Consider the following 23528-nt stretch of genomic DNA (forward strand, 5'->3'; position numbering starts at 1 on the left):
TTTGTTTTAAGTTGCAGTGTATACAAAATATGAATAACTTATGTTGAGAAAAATATATAAAATGTAAAGGATTTAAAATTTATTCAAAAATAGATTAAAAACTTGAACAATATATTTTAATTTTAAAAGAATTTACAATGCAATTTGCTAATTTTAAAATTGACTTGACTATATCTCTAAGTACAAGTAACTGAAAATACTGTTACTTGTCCAATCTCATTATTCATTACAGAAAATTGAAATCTCTCCATTCCACTGCAAGCAGCTCCAAAATTTCCTTTATTATCTGCAGCTACAACTGCACCAAAGAAATTTGGATAGTGAGATGAAATTCTTTCCACTGCTACATAAGCTGCATCACGTGGAGTTCTTCCTCTTCTCATTTCTTCTACAGCTAAAAAGCTACAAACATAAAACCTTTGATATCATAATTTATATAAAAAATATATAAAAGTAGTCTAAAATATAGCGAGTCTTTTCTGCATGAGATAGCATTAGCATCCTAAATCTCAGGTTATATGAGTCACAGTGGATCAAGCCAAACATAATTTGACAGCTGGCAGTTGAAGCTAGTGGATGTGCAAAAAGTGTTTGAATTCTTATGCTCAGACATAATGTATTGATCTGTGAAGATGAGTGAACTTTCTTCAAAACTGTTACATTTTACAATTTTATTTCAATAAAGGTGTAAATGCTGCAAAGGCCAGTGAAGAAATTTGTGCTGTTTATGGGCAAAATATGTTATCAAAAGCAATAGCCGAAAGATAGTTAAGTTGCTTTTGTTCTGGAAATTTCAATGTTCAAGATGCTCCTTGCAGTGAGAAAGCAATCATAGAAAAAGTAAATGATATTCTGGCAAAAATTGAGGAAGACTGGCATGTAAGCAGTAATGCATCGCCAGTGACTTAAACATCCAACACCATACAGTGGAAAAAGGTGGCTACAAAAAGAAGCTTGCTGTTTGGGTGCCACATGATCTCACTCAGAAAAATTTACTAAATCGAATTTCTATCTGTGAATCTTAAACGAGCTTACTTAAATGAGCCATTTGAATTTCTACTGAAATCGAGTCAGTTCTGAAGCAATAGAAAGGGATGACAATGCATATATCTTTAACAACGCGTCAGGAATTGAGAGAACTTTTTTTGGAAGGTTTTATTACAACCAATGTATAGCCTGGATCTGGCAGTGAGTATGATTTGTTTCAGTCTTTGCAGAACTCCCTGAATGGTGTTAAGTTAGTTTCAAAAGAAACCTGTGAAATCAGGTGTCACAATATTTTGACCAGAAACCGCAGACTTTTATAGCAAAGGTATCATGATGTTGCTAGAAAAATGGCAGGTCATAAAAATATCAAATCCTAGTAAAGAGAGTTACTTTTATAAGGATTTGAATACTAGATCGTGGATACCAGTGTTCTTTGGTGGCTGGGTTTTCACAATTAACCACACATCTCAGAAATGGTCGACCTGAGACTGTACAAGACAACACTTCATTTATACTCATATATATCATACTCTAAAGTAATCCTAACGGTGATTCCGGAGGATAAATAGAAAAAGGAAAGAAAAAAACAAGGTCATAAAAAAATGGTGCATATGAGGTCTTATACTGTTATTATTTTCCAATAACAATAAATGCATTCTCAATTTTGACCTCCAAAAGCTCACACTTTTAGACAAACTATTTGAAACACAATGAACATATTGAATTTCTCTTAATAAATGGTTATCTACAACTATCAAATAATTTTTCTCAAAAAATGTTATTTTGGAAAAAATATCATATTTAAATTTAATTTTTATTATGTAGGCTAAATTACTCTTAAAAGGCTAAAAGAGAAAACGTAAATATTTAGAAAAAAGTATTACATGACATCAAATTTCAAGAATTAAAAATTTTTAATAAAATTTATACTTCTGAATGAATATTTATGTTCATAAAAATCATTTTTATTTAAGTAATAGATACAGCATCTGCATTAAAATATTTTTTTCTTTTAATTAAAAAGTGAATAAAAACAAAATTTATGGTGTGGTAGCATATATGACTTTCATCTGTAACGTACTTTGTTTGAACTCTTGTCAGCCATATTAATATTTCTCTTTATTTTTTTTAATTTTATTAGTTTTCACATTCTGCAAATTGCATACACAATATAAGCATACGTAAGTCTTACATGTTAATATAGTGAATAAGTAATTATTAAAAACCAAACATTTTATGGGCATTTACATTTGGTATTTTGGCAGTTTTTTTTAATGAATGATTTATGGTAAAATATCCTGGCAGTAAATTAATATACAAAAATTACTATTTTATTAAAGACTTCTTCTTCTACTCATGAGCGTTGTCAGCTCATAAACATTTCTCTAGTGATTAATCAGATGATATATATGCTTATTAAAAAACAAAAATCAACATTAATTAAAAATATCAGAAGGAAACCTGTCCAGTTATTTAATAAATGCTTCTAGTTATTTATATCTTGCTTATGAAGATCAGAACTAACAATTTGGTGGTTTATTTAAATGTAATAGTAACATAAACTGAAAATTAATTATTTAATTAAATTTATAATTTCTCTGATTCATTTATTATTGCCAAAATTTTACTTATTTATTTCCTATATTATTATTATTATTATTATTACTTTCCTGGTTACAGTGATATTAGCTTTAATGGAAAAGTCTACAGATAAAAAAAAAAAAACTAAAAATTTAGTCTCTAAGTTAGAAAAATTAACAAAAAAAGATAGCTTTAAATAAATTGTAAATTGTGAAAAAAGTTTTTATTCCAATACTCCATATGTATTTTTGTCACATGAATGTTTATTCGAATAAATATTGGTATATATTTGGTCTTATAATTCTGAACTACGGTGACTGATTTTCATCAAATTTGGTAGACATAACCTTCATAGGGAAAGAATTATAAAACATATCTTTTAAAAATATTTTAAATTTAAATCCATCTTCTACGTTACCCATTCCATTTAAAATGCCCAAATTCTAAATAATCCTTACTTTTTAGTATTTCTTAAAAAAAAATTAGCCAAAAATTTTCACCTACTCCCTAGAGAATTACAGCATCTTTTGTTTAGAATTATGACTCCTTATATTTTTTAAACAATTTTAAAAAGTTTTTTTTTTTAATTTATAACACCACTTATGGATAATTTTCATAAAAATTAAATAATTCATAAATATGTGAATGCTTTCTCTTGAATATAGAAGCCTCCAAAATTAAGAAACATTTTTTTTGTAATTTCAAATTTTTAATGCTCAAACCATATTTGTTAAACAATAAAGTCACTAAAGTAACTTTAGTGACCCCTACCTTAATGGAGGAGCTCCCAAATTTAAAAAAAAATCAAAAAGTTTTTTTAATTTTGATTTTAATTTATTTAAAATTAATTTTACTGAATGTTTTAATCATTAAAAAAACCTTCTGAGGCATGAGCCCAAAATTTTCAAAAAGTAGAAAATATATTTTTTAAATTGTGATGTTAAAATACTATATAACATTATTATTATATAACTTATGACTCTTATTATAACTTTTAATGAATCTTGGAAAAGATCAAGAACACAATACTCCCATTGTTCAACTTTTATTAAGTCCGCCAAAATATACAAATAATCAGTCTTTTGTATTTATTTATTATCTGTATGTCATAAAATTAAAAATAAATATTTAAAAATAAAAATTGAAAAAAAAATTCATAATTTTATTTATTATTTTTCAATAAGAATGAATTATTTTATCGTAAAGATACAAAAAAGCATAAAATGATTTAAATCAAAAACAGAATTTTCAAATTTAATCAAAAAGTTACATAACCTGGGCTAGTGTATCTGGAAAGTTATTGAATTCATTACCAGCTATTTTTTTATGGTATGTAATTTTCAAAAATACATGAATTAGTATAATTAACTTGAATTACTTAAATTATTATATCTTCCATTTTAGAAAAAGTGTGTTAGTGTTGTAACAAGAGAGGTATAACAAACCTGAATAATGTATTCCTACCAATTAAGAAGTAAGTAGTAGAAAATATAATACTTGGGAGGGATCCAGAAAGGGGCTAAAAGAAACTCTTTTACTAAACGTAACAGGTCCATTTAACAATCATCTTTTGTAACACTGCCCACTGACACACAATAAACAGATGTTCTTCTGTAAAAAGAGTTAGCGAACCCAGGTTAGGAATGCATGGGAACAAAAGGGCTTGGTTGATCATTCTCACGCTTAACTGGGGTCTACTCTGACAGGTAAAGAAGATAGGAGTATAAATACTACAGGGAAGACCAGTTAAGAGTCAGTTCCGCAATGAGAGTCTGCGAGATGTCAGTAAGTGAGAGAGAGTATTCTGCGAGAAGGACAGTGAATAAGCGAATGTCTAGTTTAAGTTCTCGATGCGATTAAGATGATGTCACAAGTAATTTCAGTACAAAAAACAAGAAATGGTTCGGTGAGTTACTGTAAGACTATAAAGAGATAATGTACTAAAATTTCATTCATAAACTGTTAGGGTTGTTTTATTTATGAACAGCAAAGGTATTTGCAACAACGAAAGAATTTTATACTCTTCTTATCTATCTATTGCATTATTGTTGGTAATCAAGACTAGTTAAAAGTGTTATGACTAGCGATAATGCTAATGTGTTTTGTCAATGGGATAGAATTCTGGTTTTCATTATTTATCTAGCTGTGAATAAATCCTGACAATTACTTTAAATTCTGTTTTGTATGTAACCACTGTTTATTATTGTGATTGTGATTATTACAATCATTATTTGTTTATTTACTATTGTCTTTATTCTAATTATTACTGTGAGTTGTTTTATTATTGTCGCTTATTATTTTTGTTTAGTCTTATCTGGTTCCCCCTCTACCAATATGAAGGCAGCGCATTGCTGGAGTGGCAGTGGTAGGGATGACTAGCCGTACACATCTTTTCTTATTATATTGCATATTGTTGTGTTATTGTATGTAGGTGCATGTGATACAGTCCATTTTTCTTTTACTATTTGTGTACTTTATAATTACGTTCATTAAATTTTCTTTGATTAACACAAAATGTGCAATTTTCTGAGTTATGGGAGAAGTAACTCATACCAACAACACAATGTTGTTGGTATGTGGATTATCAACAACCTCTCCTAAGAAGCTAATATATATATATTTCACTTAATATCAGAGGAATGGGTTGATTTAGAAAGTTGAAATTATGTGTGATGACTTAGTAGTAATTTTCTATCTAGACACATGGTCATCTGCTGTGGATGTTAAGCAATAGTAGTCATCTTCCATCTTTTTCCCATCTTTAATGGCCCCCTCCATCAATTCCTTTTCACCAACCATTGGATTTTTCATCACTCTGTTAACTGAAGACTGTAACTGGAAATAAATAAATAAATAATTTTTTGAACAACTTGCAAATCTTTAAATGGAGTTTACTTGGAGATGGGGTCAAGTTGAAAGCTGCTATTTTTGGATTTCCTTATGTACTTAATAAAACATTTAATTAGACAATTACTAAGCTATTACTATTTAGTTAGACAACTACTATTGCTTTATAAGTGAGAAAAATTGTGGTTCAGTCTAGAAGCGTGGAGAAATTGCAAAATAACTATCACTATGTATGCATTTATGTAATGAAAAAAAGAGAGATGAATAAAGGTTTGTTGAAAAAAATGTTTCAAGTTCAGTTTGCGTACTTAAAAAAAGATGTTCTAAGGAGGTATTGTTTGATGCTCTTAAGGGTAATTTAACTAACAAGTGTTAAAATGAAAATTGCCAGAAAGAATTCCACATCATTTATTCATTATTCTAACTGGAATGACAAATCAAATCCAGGTCTTAGATAAGGTGGTTATGAAACCTTTTAAATAGATTTAAAGAAGTCGTATATTTCCTTTATATGAATTTATATTTATATAAATGTAATACTTGATCTTTCAGACAATTAAATATTAAATGACAGTAAAATTTAAAAAAAATTCATTACAATACTATGCAAATAGATTAAATGTGTGGTGGGATGGATATCAAAAGAATCAATTAAATATAGATTCCAATAATGCTGCTTTTAACATGGACAGACAGGATGCATATTGTGAAAAAAATAATGCGAATAGCAATGTTGGTTCTGAAAAGGAAAATGAAGCTGAAAATCGAGTGATTTTTTTGAGTTTATAATTTTTCATTACTTAATGATTTATGTTGAGTAGTAAATTAAAAATAAAATGTATCATAAACAAGAAATGAATAATTTAAAAGTATATTATATTATCACATTAACTGGATAATATGTATATACACAGAAGAAAAGTCAAATTGGTTGATACTACCTTGGAGCAAACCTTTGCATGATATCACCATTTCCTGTAGCTATTGCAGCACCAACAGTAGCATCAGCATAGGCAAATCCGCCTGCTATTGCTGAGTTTCCAACACGTCTAAAATAAAATATTAAGAAGTAAGTATTAATAAAAGTTACTTATACCTCATAACAATGAAGTAAGATCTATTTATCCTAAATAATTTGATCAAAAAAGTAAATATAATTTAAAATGAATACATTTCACAATTTTGAGTATATAAATGAAATTTAGATTTTTGTGAAATACAAATAGTTAAGATATTACTTAATATTTATATAAATGTTTTAAAACTAAAGTAAGAAGAGGATCTTGTAAAGTTTTACTCATGAGATGAGAAAAAAAAGAATGATTGTAAATAGTAAACCTTTGGAGAAATATTAAGTGCTTTTTAGAGAAGACTCATTGGGTGAAAGAGATAAGTTAAAGGAATTGATCTAGATAGTTTTTCCATAACTGACTTGACTCTGAAAAAACTGGTGCTATAAAGGTGAGTGACTGTTGATGAAAGAAAAACAAAAATAGGAAATTTGATTAGGAACATCAAATTTTATGGCAGTTGAAGAATTACTTGATGAAGAAAGAATAGTATTGTCAGCATAAGTAAAAAAAAAATTGAAAGTTACAGAAATAGCACTTCATAGAGTAGGTTAAGTGGAAGAAAGAGAAAAATAGTGAGTTATGATAAAATAAACAAGTTCACAAGAAAGCTGAAACAGTATGAGAAAGGCATATAAGGTTCACAAGGAAACAGCATACAGATAAAAAAATTCAGACAGGATGTTATGAGAAGAAAATGAAGAATTTTACTGAAAACCAGATGGAACAACAGAAGATAAAGATATACAGAATGCTTGTAAAGTAACTCAAATTGCTAAAACACTTTAGTGGAACAAAATGTTCTTTACAGTATAAGAACTGAATACTACTATTTATAAGAGAATATGGCAAAAAAATGTTTGATATTGCAAGAGTGGGTACTCAGCTGCTCTCCTGTTATAATATGGAAGGTCTCCAATACGGAAAGCCTTAATAGTGTTAACTTTTGACATAAAAATTATCATGTTTAAGATCTGATATTGGTAGATTAGATAATTTCAACTACATACAAAAATAGTGTTGGTAAATTAGAGGTAATTTGGGAATGCACTAAACTTATCAGCAATTAGATGTTAAGAAGGCAAATTGGTCAAGTAGATATCAAAATGGTTGTATCATAATGATCTAGAGATTGAAGGACTAGCATTATCATCATTTGAGTTTTCCAAGGATGATAGAAATTCTCTAAAAATCTCTGGAAACATTGTAATGGTTTTTTTTTATATAAGGACGATATTCTGGTTGTTGACAATCTTCAGGGTATTTTTTTATATTTTCGCAGGATCTGTGGAACAACCAGTGAAGATATTCAATAGAAGGGAAATATTCAATATTTGCCTTGTTTTCATAGTGTCAAAGTGACAAACATTTAATTTAACTGATAATTGTAGTTGAATTCTATGGGTAGATTGAAACTGCTTTGGTCAGCAGGTCTATTAATAGCTACAATATCAAATTACAAAGAACCACTAGATGTATTATGATTATTGAGAAGCAATGGATCTGTATATTATTTTTTTTTTTTGATGCAGGTATAAATTAGAAATTAAATTGATAACTATTGAATCTATTCCTGTTCTTTCTGCGTTGTGGCATTGAATTTCACTTGTCTACCTGGTTATGGACCAGGATCAAAGGGGGGATGGGTCTGTCTACAATTGGCATACTTGAATCAACATTGTAGGGAAAACATATGTTCCTAGTAAGAATGACTATGATTATTAGGTTACATATGATAAGAATGGTTGGGGCATGACTAGGCTGTCCTATACATCGGACATTTCTCATTCTGGATCATAGATAGATATCTTTATGCTAAATATAATAGGTACAGCTGACGCTGTCTCTGGTGAACATCTTATTGTCTTGATTACTGGTAAATCTTAAAGTAGTCAAACAACTGATTCGGAGAGCAGAGCAGAAGAATAGTATTTCAGTGACTCGATTATCACATTCTTTTTGGAAGGATTAAACAAGTGATAAATCAAATAGAATGCTAAATAAAATAGCTTTTAAATATTGATTATCAACTAGGAGAAACAAAATTTATGCTGCTTTTATAATTGAAGACTGTTCTACAGAAAATTATCCACAATTAAAATGGTTGAATCTAATAAATAACTTCTTTTTTCTTTTCTTTTTTTTCCTGTTTAGCCTCCGGTAACTACCGTTTAGATAATTCTTCAGAGGATGATATGTATGAGTGTAAATGAAGTGTGTATAGTCTTGTACATTCTCAGTTCGACCATTCCTGAGATGTGTGGTTAATTGAAACCCAACCACCAAAGAACACCGGTATCCACAATCTAGTATTCAAATCCGTGTAAAAATAACTGGCTTTACTAGGACTTGAACGCTGTAACTCTCGACTTCCAAATCAGCTAATTTGGGAAGACGCGTTAACCACTAGACCAACCCGGTGGGTAATAAATAACCTAAAATTATATAACTACACAACATAAGTTAACTTGATATAACAATATCATACAACACAATATAATAAACAGTAAATTGTTATATCTGACTGACTTTCATGGTAAAGTGGTAGATAACATCTCAACTTTTGTAAAACTTTCTGGGCCTGGACCCATGTTTCATATGCTATAAAGTTTTTTTACACCATAATACACTCTCAAACATTGAGCTACTGAAATGAATTAAGCATAAAAGAATAATAATAGCAATAATAATAAACAATTATCTTGCAGAAATAAAAATATAAAACACTGTAAATTTATGCAAAAAATTTATTCAAAATATTACCCAGGAATTTTATGCTTCAAACCATTAGAGGATGAACCAGCTGCAGCATATCCATATTCATTAATAAAAAGCATACTAATTCCTTCAGATCCTTGATTTTCATTATGTTCATTTTTTCTGAAATTATTCTCTTTTGAATCATGAGAATCTTCTGAATATCTGAATGTAGTCTGGAAATCATGAACATGTTCCATACGTCTCTTAGGTGTACGAATATAAAGTGAACATAAATTTTCATCAGGTTCTACATCCTGTAAAATAAATTTTTCAATTCAGTTTAGTTTTATAAAAATACATTTAAATAAATCTAGCAGTTTTTTTTATTAATAATTAACTGCTGTTTAACAACCCACCAATTCCATTGGATGCTGTCATCCAGCCAAACAGAACCTGGACCTGTATTATTCAATGAAACCTGCACTATCTATCTCTGGTGATCCAAAGGGGTTTCTTTCGTTCAAACAAACTTATTACATTTAGATTTAATAGTTTGTTAAAATTCATCTTTGTCTACTGGAATTGTATATTTTTTCAGTCTGTTTTGTCAGATGCTATTTCCTGGAACATTTGAGATATTGCAGAGCCTTTAAGTTGTAAGGGATGCAGTTCATCTATCTTATCAATATCCCTGGTATTTTTAAAAGCCTAAATAAACTAATACTAATTATCTGACATTTGGATAATTAAAAATCTGGATAAAAATTCATATCTATTGTCCAGAAAGAATATTACAGTTTACAGGCAAAAAGAAAGAAAAATGGCTTCTTGTGTGACTAGAGCAGAGTGGGTATCTTCTAAAAGAGAATGCCAAAATTTGATATAAGATAATTGTAATTGAAATTTATGAAAACATGGATTTTCATACAATTATTATTTTTGCCTGTATCCTTTACCTAGCAACTATCCTTGCTGGAATGATTTTAGACAAGACTGTAAGTTCCAAAAATACTGTTTTCAGATTCTTATTCTACCTGGTAATTTTTTGAATATTACTTGGCCATAGAACTCATGACAAAGCGGTAGCATATTTATTTTTCTTCTGGAAGATTGTGGGTTCAAATGCCTAGCCAGGCTTTGCATTATTTAAGACTAAAAAATTTATTTCTCATTACTACAAAATAAAAATAAAAAAATTAGCAATTAATATAATCCACCTTACCAGCTGTTGATATTTTCTCTATATCTTTCGGTATACTTGGAAGCCATCATCAGGAGTTAAAATTAATGCATTAAAGTCAAAGTTTAAAAAATCATAGTTAAAATTTTAAAATAGTCATGACTGTCCCAGTCCTACTAGTATAGTATATTTATTATATTAGTTGTTAATTTATTTATTTAACATATCAGCAGTACCATGTTTGAGAAATAAAAAAAATATATATAGTAATTTTAATTGGATAAAAGGTAAATTAAAATGTGTAATGGCTACTGATATAATTAAATTACTGTGCTATCAGCCAATCAGGAGATTAATTATTTTACCAGTAGTGTGCAGCGGATTAATCCATGGCAACCACTTACTATGATTTTTATTCTGATTATGCTAATCAAGTCTACCACCACTGCAGAGCAGGGCACCTATGAAAGAGAATCCTTAATGGCCAGGCCAGTGTGATATAGTGGCACCTTATAGAGATGAGTTACGGAACTCACTTGGCTGCAAGAAAAAAGAGGGAGAAAAGATCCTTCCTGTTATATTTAAGTGACTAACGCTTTTGTGGGCACTGCCTTCTCAAGTTAAAAGATACTTAGTCATAAGGATTCAAGTAAGAGGAGACAAAGATAATAATATCTGTGAATGATACTGACAGTTTAGCTAAAATTAAGAATAAGTTGCAGGAATAATGGATGAATAGATTCTCATACAGGAGAATTTTACACAAAAGTAAATTAAGAGTAAAACAAAGGTAATGAATTGGGATAAAAGAAGATGTTAAATTTCAAGTTATGAGGAAATTCACTATGTATCAGGTGCTGAAGAATTTGTTAAGAGAATACAATTTCAAAGACTGGTTGCTGTAAGTAAGTAAGCAATTACAAGCATATCAGCACAAGAAGTATAGCATTTACAAAAAATAAAAATTACTACATTAAAACATAGATTTAGAAACTGTAAAGACATTTCTCAAAATATGGAATGGAGTAAAGCACATGATAGAGAAAAATGTAGAATTGTAAAATTTTCAGGCTTTTGAAATATAGTTTTTTCATAGAAGAATGTTGAAAAATGAGTGATCTGATAAAGTATGAAGAGGCACAAGATAAAAAGAAGGGTAGAAACTAAATAGTAGGGGGGTGGCTGAATTTAAAATACATAAAATAGTTTATAAATATGTAATGTATAACAAATATGATGGGATTCAATGATTGGTCGAAAATAGAGTACTGAAGTTATAAAGTAATCAAGAAAAATAACAAATCACTCAAATGACTAAAAGAGAAATAATTTATATTTATCAGCAAAATTTATCATAAATATCATATCAGGATATGTAAGTATACATATATAAGAAATGAATTGCCCATCATTTTCATGAAAAGATCAAGGGAAACTATGGTAAAATCTTGCTAATAACAGTATAAAAAACAATTGGAGAAGAAAAAGAAAGTGTAAAAAAAGGCAGAAGAGTAAAATCAATCTTAATACCTATGAATAATAAATAAATACGTAAAATAATAATCTTAGATACTAAGTAAGTAAAAAACTAAAAAAAAATTGTTGCAAAGAAAATAAAGAAAAACAATTTCCTCTATGCCTTCAGTATAACCTTTTAAAGTTATATTTTGAAGTTGGAACAAAATTTTAAATGAATTCCTAGTGCACAAGACACAAATTATAAAGTTTATTTCAATTAAGGTTTATTTCTTAAGGTTTGGCACCAAACTTCAAAAAATAAATTTCAAAAATTGTATTGAGGGTATAGTGAAGAATCATTTTTTCCTTTCAATGCAATCTTTTTTTTATTCTTTTTTATCTTTTTAGAGTCTGTTCCAATTTTTTTACAATTTTTTATTTTAATCTTTTTAGTTTTACGACTTCTTTGTAGCAGAAATATGGATAGACCTACAAAAGAGGCTGCTCATGACAGAAAAGAATGTTCTCTTAAAACAACAGGCCTACTCAAAATTAACTAATGATTTAAGGTAAAAGATGCATAGAATTCAGAGATAAGAGTCTGCTATTGTAGATGAGATGAGGCTGCCTAAAATATGGAAATATATGAAATGCAAGTTTTTAAAAGAAACAGAGCTCTTTCTTAAATGCTAAGTATTATGATGAGTTACACAAAAATACTTCTGTTGTTGGTTTAATACAGATATTGGAATTTTTAATTATTTAATGAATGCATGAATAAGTGGAATCTTTAATTTACTAAATGTCAATCTACGGGCACCAAACGATTATTTACAGCCCATTTTTATACATTGAAATCTCATTTTGACCTTTTATAGGAATCTCAAAAGATAAAAATTTTAATTTAATTTAAAATTTTTATTTTAATTTTAGAATTACAAACAGATATAAAAATATGTATTGTTATGGTTAATCATGTTATCTCTATCTGAGAAACATAATGGACCAGTGATAATAACAATTAAAAATCTATACCCCTAAAATAAGTTAAATAGCAATATTGTTCTAATAATTATACTTTAAAAGGTAACTCTTAAGTTCTTTAATGAAGAAAAAAAATTTTACACACCACCCAATAATTTGGTTGACAATCATTTTTTTCCCAATCCGAATATTCTATATCTGATCTTCGTAGTGTAAGTAATTCTTCTTTAAATCCCATATTTTTGGCGAAATTAGTTGCACTTTCTCCAACTAATAATGAGTGCTTTGTATGTAGCAAGACGTATTTTGCAACTCCAATTGCATTTTTTATTCTATGCAGATCACCAACTGCTCCTACTTTCATTGTCACTCTATTCAGACAAAATTTACAGTTAAATTTAAATGGCTTAAATTTATGACGGTTAATTAACACACACACATACACACACACACACACAGAGAGAGAGAGAGAAGTGCAAAAAGGAGATATATTTGGAATTAAATTATTGACAATTAAATTTATTAATTCATTTGGTCTAATTAACTAAATAATTTAAAAAAATAAAAATGAAGAAATAAACCCTTGAAAACAAGTCATGAATCTGAACAAATTAAATTTAATAAATAAACATATTTTAATAACATAAATAATCAAACAATATCAATTACAATAATGTACGATATCAAAACGATAAAATAATGAAAATAGTAAATCTATAAACTTAACTGATATTTCATTCAATGATAAAGATACTAGTAACAAAATACTGGTATTATATGAAAGCCTTCAACATCAAATAGGGTAGATTATGGATTGCAGTAAAAAGAAAATTGTTACATTGTTTTTGGTTTACATTACACAGACCTTTTTCAATATCTAATATTTACTATATTTAACAGTTTATATATTTTAAAACAGATAGCTTGGTTTTAGTCCATGAAATCCTACATTATAAGATAAAAAGTAGCTTATGATAATAACATAATTATACCAGTCTAATGAAAAATATTATTGTCAATTTAAAAACTAACTTAAGGCCACTTTTTTTTTTCCCTACCTTCTTAAGCACCCCAGGGCAACTGGTCCTCGCCGTTAAGCAAAACTCAGTCGGCCCGTAGTGCCATGGCAGTCGACTGCCCCCCCCTGTCGCGCCATTCCTTGGCCTCCCAACAGGGTCCTCCCAGTTTCACCAAGGTGCAGTAGCCCTCCCTTCTGGACGACCACTACACCCCTCCACTGAGAGGCTACCCTACCTGTCCCTACTCTAGGTTGCCGTTTACGCATTGCGTGCAACCGGCAAACCGCCGCGTCCCTCCCTCTAATACCTTGAGGGTCCCAAATGCATCATCGGAGCACCCCGACTAACCCTCATTCTTGCATATGAAGGAGCCTGAGTGACCTCTGCATTCAGGCTGCCTCCCTGTCCCTACTCGGCGACCACGATTCGCCCCTTTTTTTTTTTTCCCCCGTTGTGTACTCAGCACACTCTCTTCTTCCTCTTCACGAACAGCCGAGGCCCTGCTCCATGCTTCACATCCATGCTTGTAAGTCTCTATAGGGTAATCACCCTCTTTAAACTGGTGCTTACACCTACTTGCACCTCCCGCAGACGTATCCTCACTATGCGGTTGTGCGTGTACGTCATTTCAGTAATAGTATGCCCTCTGATTACTGTTTTTAAGTCATCCTTCCAATATACATAAATAATGGTACATAATGTATTATTATACATTATGACACCAGCCCAAGATACAGCATGTACCTTTTTCACAGTGCCTGGTTTGCTAGGCTCTACCAAAACAGTTAAACTCTACATTGCTACAGGAAAAAGTACACATTATTCTAAATGATAGCAATAGCCAACATCTCATAGTAGTATTACAGAGAGTTTTTGCCTTCCTTCATCCTTATACTAACATGATTTACACGATCTATAGCCAATGGTATGACACATAATCGCCTCATGTAATTACAACATAATTATTCATAATAGGGATACAACACAATTTACAACATATTTATCATTTAATACTAACATAATGTACCCAATAATGGCACAATTTATAATCAATGGTATAGCACATAATTACTTCAGTTAACTACAATCTAATAACTTATGACAAGATACAACATAATTCAGCATAATTATCATTTAATACTAACATAATTTACCCAATTAATGGCACAATTTATAAGTCATAGTATGGCACATAATAACTTCATTTAACTACAACATGATAATTCATGACAATACTTAAGGCCACTTATAATGGCCTAAAAGCCAGTTTCTTCTTCTCTATACAAATTTAATTTCTATAAAATTCTGAAAAAAATGAGAAATTAAGGTTTTGCAGTTGATAGTAATCAGTTGATAAAAGTACTTTTCAACTGCTGTTCAGTTAATTTTTGTACCTATATTAAAATAATGGATATAACTATAAAAATCAACAATAAGCTTTTACGCTTCAGTGTTGAAGAAAAAGCTTTTATGCTTCAGTTTTGATGAAAAATAATAAAGATATTGCTACTAATATAAAAAAATAATTCAATGAGAGATGTATGTTGGTAAGTCCACAGATTTACCAACATTTGCATAAGTTGAACATAAAATACTGTAAGAGTTAAAGCTGTTCCATGATCAGATTAGCTTTGAACTAGTTGAACTTAAGAAAAGAACAACTTTGGAGATATTACTAAAGAAGCCTCAAACTTCAGCCAGAAAAACTCTGCTATGCTGGAAATACCCAGAATAATCTTATAAAAAATTCTAGAGAAGTTGAAGTTTATGTGCAATCATTCAAGATTACTTTAGGAAAACGATATTGCCAGAAGGATAGAATTTATTTATTGAGAAGTATGTTCACATTTCTTTAGCTCTGTAATATGGTGAAGTGTGCCTCAAAATGAACCATCATAATTGTGTTTATTGGTCTGATAAAAATCTTAACATAATTATAGATGAAGAGCTTAATGTACCTGAGTTTATGTTGGTGTGGAATCACAAAAAATGAATATTAGGACCTTATTCCTTCAATGTAAGGGTAACATGTCTGAATCATATTTTGAGATATTATGAAATGTAGTTATTTCTAAACTGTTAAGTAACCCTGCATTCAACATTAATCATCCCTGTGTTTAACTGCAAAGTGGGACACTTCCTCATTATGCTATTTAAGTTGGAGATAAAGGCTATCTCAATCAACTTTTGCTGACTGAATAGGACAAAGAATTAAGATGAATGAATAGGGATTGAGGAATAACTGGAATGGCTATCATTTTTATCTGTTTTAATGACTTGCAAAGTTTTATTTAAGCTGTTGATTGAAAACTCAATTGATTTTATAAACTGGGATAAGCTTTTTTTTTTTTAAAATGTATAATTCAATAGTTAAACACTGTCATGGTTGCATAATGGCAAGAGGGTAACACTTTGGCTTCAAATACTTCCGCTAATGTGTACTACATATTAATAAGCAATTCTTTTTTTAACTTTTTTATTTGTTACTTTCTCATTAGTAGTAGGGAAACTGACTTTATCCCATCTGGTATATAAAATACTAGGTCAAACAAGATTAAAAAAAATAATAAATTTTAATATAACTAATAATGGAAGAATAAAAGATTAGAAATAAAAAAAATTCTGGGAGAGCTTTATCGAAACCTTCACCAGTCAGCGGCAATTTCTATGAGAATTGATTTTCACATTACTTCTATTCCCTTTTCCTATCTTTAATGGTTTTTTTCTTTGATAAGTGTCATAGAACCTATAAGCCACTGCCTCGCTTTCACATGCAGGATCATGCTGGCACATCCTAGTAACCAGTAGGGAGCCACTTCTTTATGGAGTTCAGTGGGGAATAAACTTCTGTGGAACTGAAGCTTCTTCTCTTTCATAATTGTGTTTCCTATCTAGGGGAGAGGATATACACAAATGCAAACTAGAAATCTACTCAAGCAAACTAGCTAGTTTGGCTACTAACAGACATACTAGATTAAATTTTATAAAAAAATAAAATGTAATTAAAAAACTAATAAATTCACCTCTTTAAAACTTAATTTAAAAAATTAAATCGATAACATCATGCTACCAAGGTGAAGCAATATAAAACTAGAGAATAATTGTAATTAATAAACAGTAAATCACTTTAATGAGAATATATATTTTTATATTAATAATAATAAATCTAAAACAATAAAAACCCAACAGATAATAATGTTAAGGTGTAATAATGAATTAGATAATAAAATTAAAACTACATTTTAATAATCAATATAATTTTAATTATAATATGGCAATAATATTATAATTATGATACATTAATAGTTTATGAATAAAACATAGTTAATTATATATTATGCAGGTATATTGATATATTGATAGTAAAGCAACATTATGATTATCAATAATAAACGAAAATAAAAATTTCTATGTTGGTTAAGGAGGTAAACAGCATCCAATAACCTGTTACACCTGCTATATCTGTGAAATTGTTAATTTTCCAGGAAATAGGTCCTGGAAAATAAGAGTTTGAAATAAAAGTAAAATCACATTTATAAAAAAAAAAAATCATCTGAAAATGATAAGACTATTTTCAACATTAGATCCAACAACATCTATTTTACAAATAAACTGAATAATCTTATTAATATTGACAATTATAATACCAAAATGATTCTGAATAAAAATATTAAAATTCAAAAGGCCAAATTCAATAAGCTGCTTCTTAGACATCTCTAAAATTAAACAACACTGGGCTCATTTAAATGCATACTGTTGGCATCTTTTTAAAGGTAATGACTAGAAGTTAGTGACATTTTAAATAAAGAAAAAAAATCATACACAAAAAATACATTTAACTCAGATCACTTGATTAATCTAGAACCAGCATCGCATATTATCATATTACAAATATTTAAAATTAAAATTGCATTTATTTATTTATTTACTAGTACCCCTCCCACAATCACTAAACAGCTTCAAAAATGTGTTTCCTTAGCCATGCAAATATCAGCAGAAAGCTGATTTTTGTAACATTGTCTACTGAAAAATTAAGTGGTTGGCTTTTCACTTATTTACCCAATAAATTTCATTTTAACTGTTTGTTTATAAAGATATAAAGAAATCAAGAGATATTTTTTTTTGGAGTTAACTCAATAAAAGATGGTGGAGTATTAGTTTGCTTACAACTTTCATTTCATTGTTGGTTTTTTTAAAAATAAAACTGAAACAACATAATTAAAAAAAATAATTTTATTACAGTTATAGAAATTAAAAATAAAAAAAAAATATATAAATAAGTAAATAATAGAATGAATTTTAGGACCCACAAAAGAGAATGAAACATGTAAAGTAAAAAATAACTCTGAAATATTAAAAAAAAAAAAAAACTTACAAAGTAACAGAAAGAAAGAAGATTAATGTTTGATGGGTATCTTTAAAACGTTGGCAAAAATAGACTGATAAAGAAAATATTAAAATTCTTTAAAAACAAACTGAATTAACTTGGTTCTCAGAAATCAGAAAAGGCTTAAGAGAAAAACATATCTCTGAAGAGAAAATACTGTTTAGAAAAGTTTCTGGGGAAAAATCCAAAGATTGAAAAGTTTTCATTCACAATAAAAAAAAAAAAAAAACACAAATTAAGATCCAGTGGTTTGAGGAAAGAAAAAATGGTGCAGTGAAATGAAATGCTGAAGGAATATTAGAAAAAGAGAAGACAGCAGAATAAGACTAAATAAATGTTGTAATGCAGTCTATAGTGGCCAAATCAGAAAAAAAATACAATTATAATATAGCTGATCTTTACCTTTCATTTGGAAGGTTCTGAATTTGAATCGCTATCAGATGATGTTTTCATATGCTACAAAATTATATCCTAGTCATTAAAAAAAAGGTAAGAAAAGGAAGATAGCTGTAACTAGGGATTAGACTATAAATAAATAAATATGAGAAATACGCATGTAAAATCATTAACTTAAAATGACTTGGTATAAATTTATACCAAATTATAAAAAAATTACAATTTACAATTGAAACTAAAGACAAATTAAACCATGAATTTTTTATACATGAAAATTACATTTAATAAAAATAAAAATATTGAGACTTATTTATTAAAAGCTTATTAGCAGAAATGCTATTTATGAAAAATGCTCAAATCATTCATAAGCAAATAAAGAAAAAAAAAATGTATAAAATTTATTCCCATCACAGTTAGCAATAAAAATAATGTAAAATAATAATTTCTACATTACATTTTACCTCCAAACTGAACTAGATTATTAATCATAAGGCTTCCAAGATTCAAATTAAAATACTTTTAGAGTAATCTTCATTGATTATGACTGTTGTTTTTGGTCTGGTGTCGACTGATATTATTGTAGGTGGTTTTTTATTGATAGGAAGACATGCATTTGAAGTGTGGTTGAAACGTGTATTGATTTTTAAATACGTATGTTTATTTAGATTATTTACTGTTGTCTGTTTTTGTATACTTCATGATGTTTTACTGTTAGATATGAACCTTTTTTGTGTATATGCAAAATATGAAGGTTGTTAATTTTTGTGAATTTGTGATTTACTTCTATGAAATAGTAGGCAAATTTTGATAACTCTATGCTTCAATGGAGACCTTAATTATTTACTGTTTCTTTGTTTGTACCTTCATCCCATTAGTCCAATGAAACACTGTACAGATGAATCAGTTCAAGTAATTTATCCTGGAATCCTATGTTTATTTGGAGACTTTTGTTTTGTGTTTAATGGTCTGCTTAGTTTATTTTGAAAGCTCATTATATCTATTTTTTACTTATGAGCTCCTTTTTCTAAACCTTTTATTATGCTTATTAGTGGTTGGGTACTTAAGTATGTTATTAACAGGAATCTGTAAAATTAAACTGAAATAGAAACTAGAATAGCAATGGCAAATGAAGTATTTAATAGTAAAACAAATTTACGGATTTAGTTTTGAGGAACCATCTTATGAAATTTTACAATTTGGATATGAACCTAAGAATATAAATCTGAAACATGAATACTAAAAAAAGAAGTAAAAGTTTCCTTTTCAATTGGGGAGGAGGAGATAAGAAAAAATAGACATAATGAAAGGTGAAGTAATTAAGAGATAATAAGGCCTATCCTGTAAGTATATATATAAATAAATAAATTTAAAAAAAAATTATACTACTGAAAAAGTTGTTATCCGCACGCTCTTTAGTTATTCTGTATTTGTAATTATCCTATATTACAGAGCAATGTTTCTCAACAATATTTTTTTTGGCAGTCGTTTTTTAATTTTTAATATTTATCTCATGTTTTATTAGAGATTCAATTAGGTCAGTTTCTGAGATACAGTTTATTTTTACCTTTTTTTTTCACAGTTACCGTCAGACTTTTAATTGGATTATTATCAAAGTTGTCTGGGTACTAGAACACTGGAATGTTTTGTTCTTTTACATTTTTTCCCTCACATTTTAGTAATGTAACATGTAATGTAACAAATGGAATACTTTATTTCTTACAGTGAACAGTTTTCAAAGTTGTGTGACATTTGTGTGTGCAAAAGAAGGTATATCATCAATTTTTAATCTACTATCCACCAGTACTAATGAATCAAGAACCTGAAATACATAACAATCTCAAAACATTTTTTTCAATATGCTAAATTGATTGTTAGTTGAAGGTGGATGTTCTTTCAATATTCTTTCATTGGATGTCTTTTTAGCAAACACAATTCTTTGCTAATAAAAATTAAATATATAACTTGTTGAATATAAAACTGTGAAACATTGGTAAATGTAATATTTTACCAATCTGTTTGGCCCAGTTATCATTTGGTTTTAGCCAAATGATTCTTCTTTTTGCCCATACTGTTGTTCAGAGCTGCTTTTTAAATTTCTACTAAGCTTTCTGTGCAAATGCAAAGAATTAAAGTTAAACCAGTTACCATCTGTACATTTGTTTTAGTATTTGTTCTAAATTTAATTTGACTGCAGGCAGACGTAATCATACTTTTCTTTTACTGAAAACTAATTCTGTGACAAAATACTTTTTTCAGTCATATTGCATTTTCTTTGAATTGAAAAGTACCAGTTTCTTTAAAATGTATTAAAATAGCAATCATATGTAGTACCTAACCCAACTACCAAAAGCTACTTCTCATGTTGTCAAACTAAAATATTATGAAAGAGAAAATATTTGTAATGTTTCTTGTAATTGTATCCATTATTTTGTAGGCATTACACAAAGTAAAATAATGTGATTTTTGTAAAAAAAAAAATCACCAAATTTTTATAAAAAATATATTTAAATAATGTAGACTATTATTTTGTTGGATAAACAAAAAAAAATCTCACATTATTTTGAAAATTTAGAAAATTGATGTAATTAACTAGTACAACCACCCATAATGCAGACATAAATAAAGTATCTAGTGTGTTTTTATTTAACAATAAAATTCTTCTCACCCATCCATTAACAATGCATCCAATGTTGTTTCATGATCTTCATCAGGACTTCCTCCAAATCCAACTTCAAAATTACACAATGATGGATAAAATTCACAAACTGATATTCCATTAGTAACTACATCTAAAGCAGACAGGTTGTAAAGTACTGACATCCAAGCTGAAAATATTGGTAACATGAAATTTCATAACATTCTAAAACAAAGTTGAGTAAATCCTAAAAATAAATATTAACAAAGAATTAAAAGAATAATAAAATATGATTACTGTAAGAATTTTTGTTGTATTTTTTTTGCAAGATGATTAGTGATGATAGTAATATTAAATTATAAACTTTTATAATGACAAAAAATAAATCAGATTTGATAATTTCAAAATGTTTTCAACAATTTTTTCAACCGTTGTTAATGATTGCTCCTACTGGTCTCATCCTATGTCAGCTGATGTTAATGCTGGGAGTTTTTCTTTTTTAATCAAGCAGACATGTTGGTGGAGTGTGGTGGTAAAGAAGTGTGCGATATTAATTATCTTTGTATATTTAGTACATCATTGCATGTTTTTGTGTACTTCATAAGTTAAAATATGTTAAGATGTGATTCTTTATTGTATATGTACAGAGTATCAAAGCTGTTAATGTTAGAAAACTTATTATTTTAAACTGTGAAGTGGTTGTAAAATTTTGATTACATTATTATAGAATATTTTTAAGTATTCATTATATCTTTGTTTGAAGTTGTACACCACTTGTCTGATGAAGAAGATCTTCTAATTGGAGCAGTTCAGTTTATATATTCCAGGGTCTTTATATAGTAACCCACCGGGTTAACGCGTCTTCCCAAATCAGCTGATTTGGAAGTCGAGAGTTACAGCGTTCAAGTCCTAGTAAAGCCAGTTATTTTTACACGGATTTGAATACTAAATCGTGGATACCGGTGTTCTCTGGTGGTTGGGTTTCAATTAACCACACATCTCAGGAATGGTCGAACTGAGAATATACAAGACTAGACTTCATTTACACTCATACATATCATCCTCATTCATCCTCTGAAGAATTATCTAAACGGTAGTTACCGGAGGCTAAATAGGAAAAAGAAAGAAAGGGTCTTTATATAGATATTTTTTTTTGTGATTTTGTTTTGTATGCAATAGTCTTGTTTTTTTTTTGTTTTTTGTAAGATGATATTTTATTCAGCTTTTTTCAAACTATTAAGATTTTACTGAAAGTTTATCAGGTATTTATTTTCTCCGAGTCTTTGTTTATGTTTGTTAATGTATTATTTTTGTTTATAAATAACATTTTTTATTTTGTTTACATTGAAAAAATTATTTTATATAGGAATGTATCAATGAATGTGTCAAAAACATCAGTACTAATATCAACTGATACCAGGGGAAAATAGCACTACCAGTTATGAAGATTTTTGCAAAAGACAACCAAAAATGATTTTGGTTACTACAAATGTTTTAATATAAAATTTATTCAGTTTGTCTTTAAAAAATTTATAAGGGTAATTTAAAAGACAGTTGCTAATAATTATTCATATTTTGAAGTGCTATCATATTTCTTTAAGACATAAATGTACACCCAGCCAGAATGAAAAAATTCCTTTGATTTTGAAATTCATAAAAAAATATTTAAGTATTAGAAGTTAATATTTTATCATTAGAACCTTTTCTTCAATATAAAATTTACATGGTAGACACTGTGCATATCAGAAAATATTCTTTAAAAATTTAAAAATAAACATAATAAAATAAACATAAAAATAAACAAACCTTCTGTAGTAGGAATAGTATAATTCCATGTATTAATAACTAGTGGAAATTTTTTTTTCATGAACTTATCTCTGCAATAAGAATTTTTATTATTAGTTTGACAATTTTGACTTACATATTTTAGTTTTTTAAAATTTTCTGATCCATAATAATTCTGTTTATCTGTCTCCCCTGTAATATATTCAAAATAAAATTTATATAATATAACTAGAAAAATATGTTTCACTTTAATTGTTCCCATGATAAAAAGTTATGTATTAGATTATTAAAAAACTATATGTATGATGATCAACTTCTGAACATCACTGTCTGAATTGAAAACATCATCTAAAAATAATTATTTATAGTCCGTAATAAATCTACAATTAAAAGTAATAAAAATATGTTATTGAGCATACAGTATAAATTGTCTTTAAAATGAAACATACAATTTTTATTTACTTTTATTATATAATTATATTCACATAACACTTAGTTA

General features: G+C 28.4%; 1 protein-coding gene across 6 annotated transcripts in view; it reads right to left on the reverse strand.

Annotated features, from left to right (window-relative positions):
* LOC142328838 (N(4)-(Beta-N-acetylglucosaminyl)-L-asparaginase-like) overlaps positions 1-23528 on the reverse strand; it is a 95545-nt gene continuing 72017 nt past the window's right edge. For 3 of the 6 annotated variants that reach the window (XM_075372927.1, XM_075372928.1, XM_075372924.1), the window contains exons 2-7: positions 23051-23121; positions 21275-21434; positions 12953-13178; positions 9249-9499; positions 6357-6464; positions 1-402 (exon numbers count right to left, since the gene is read on the reverse strand). In XM_075372927.1, the coding sequence (XP_075229042.1) occupies positions 177-402; positions 6357-6464; positions 9249-9499; positions 12953-13178; positions 21275-21434; positions 23051-23121 (1042 nt within the window). In that variant the 3' untranslated portion in view covers positions 1-176. The remainder of the gene's footprint in view (positions 403-6356; positions 6465-9248; positions 9500-12952; positions 13179-21274; positions 21435-23050; positions 23122-23528) is intronic. The other 3 variants (XM_075372930.1, XM_075372929.1, XM_075372926.1) reach the window with 2 other exon arrangements.

Source organism: Lycorma delicatula, chromosome 8 (genome assembly GCF_047948215.1).
Source record: "Lycorma delicatula isolate Av1 chromosome 8, ASM4794821v1, whole genome shotgun sequence".
Classification (NCBI taxonomy): Eukaryota; Metazoa; Arthropoda; class Insecta; order Hemiptera; family Fulgoridae; genus Lycorma; species Lycorma delicatula.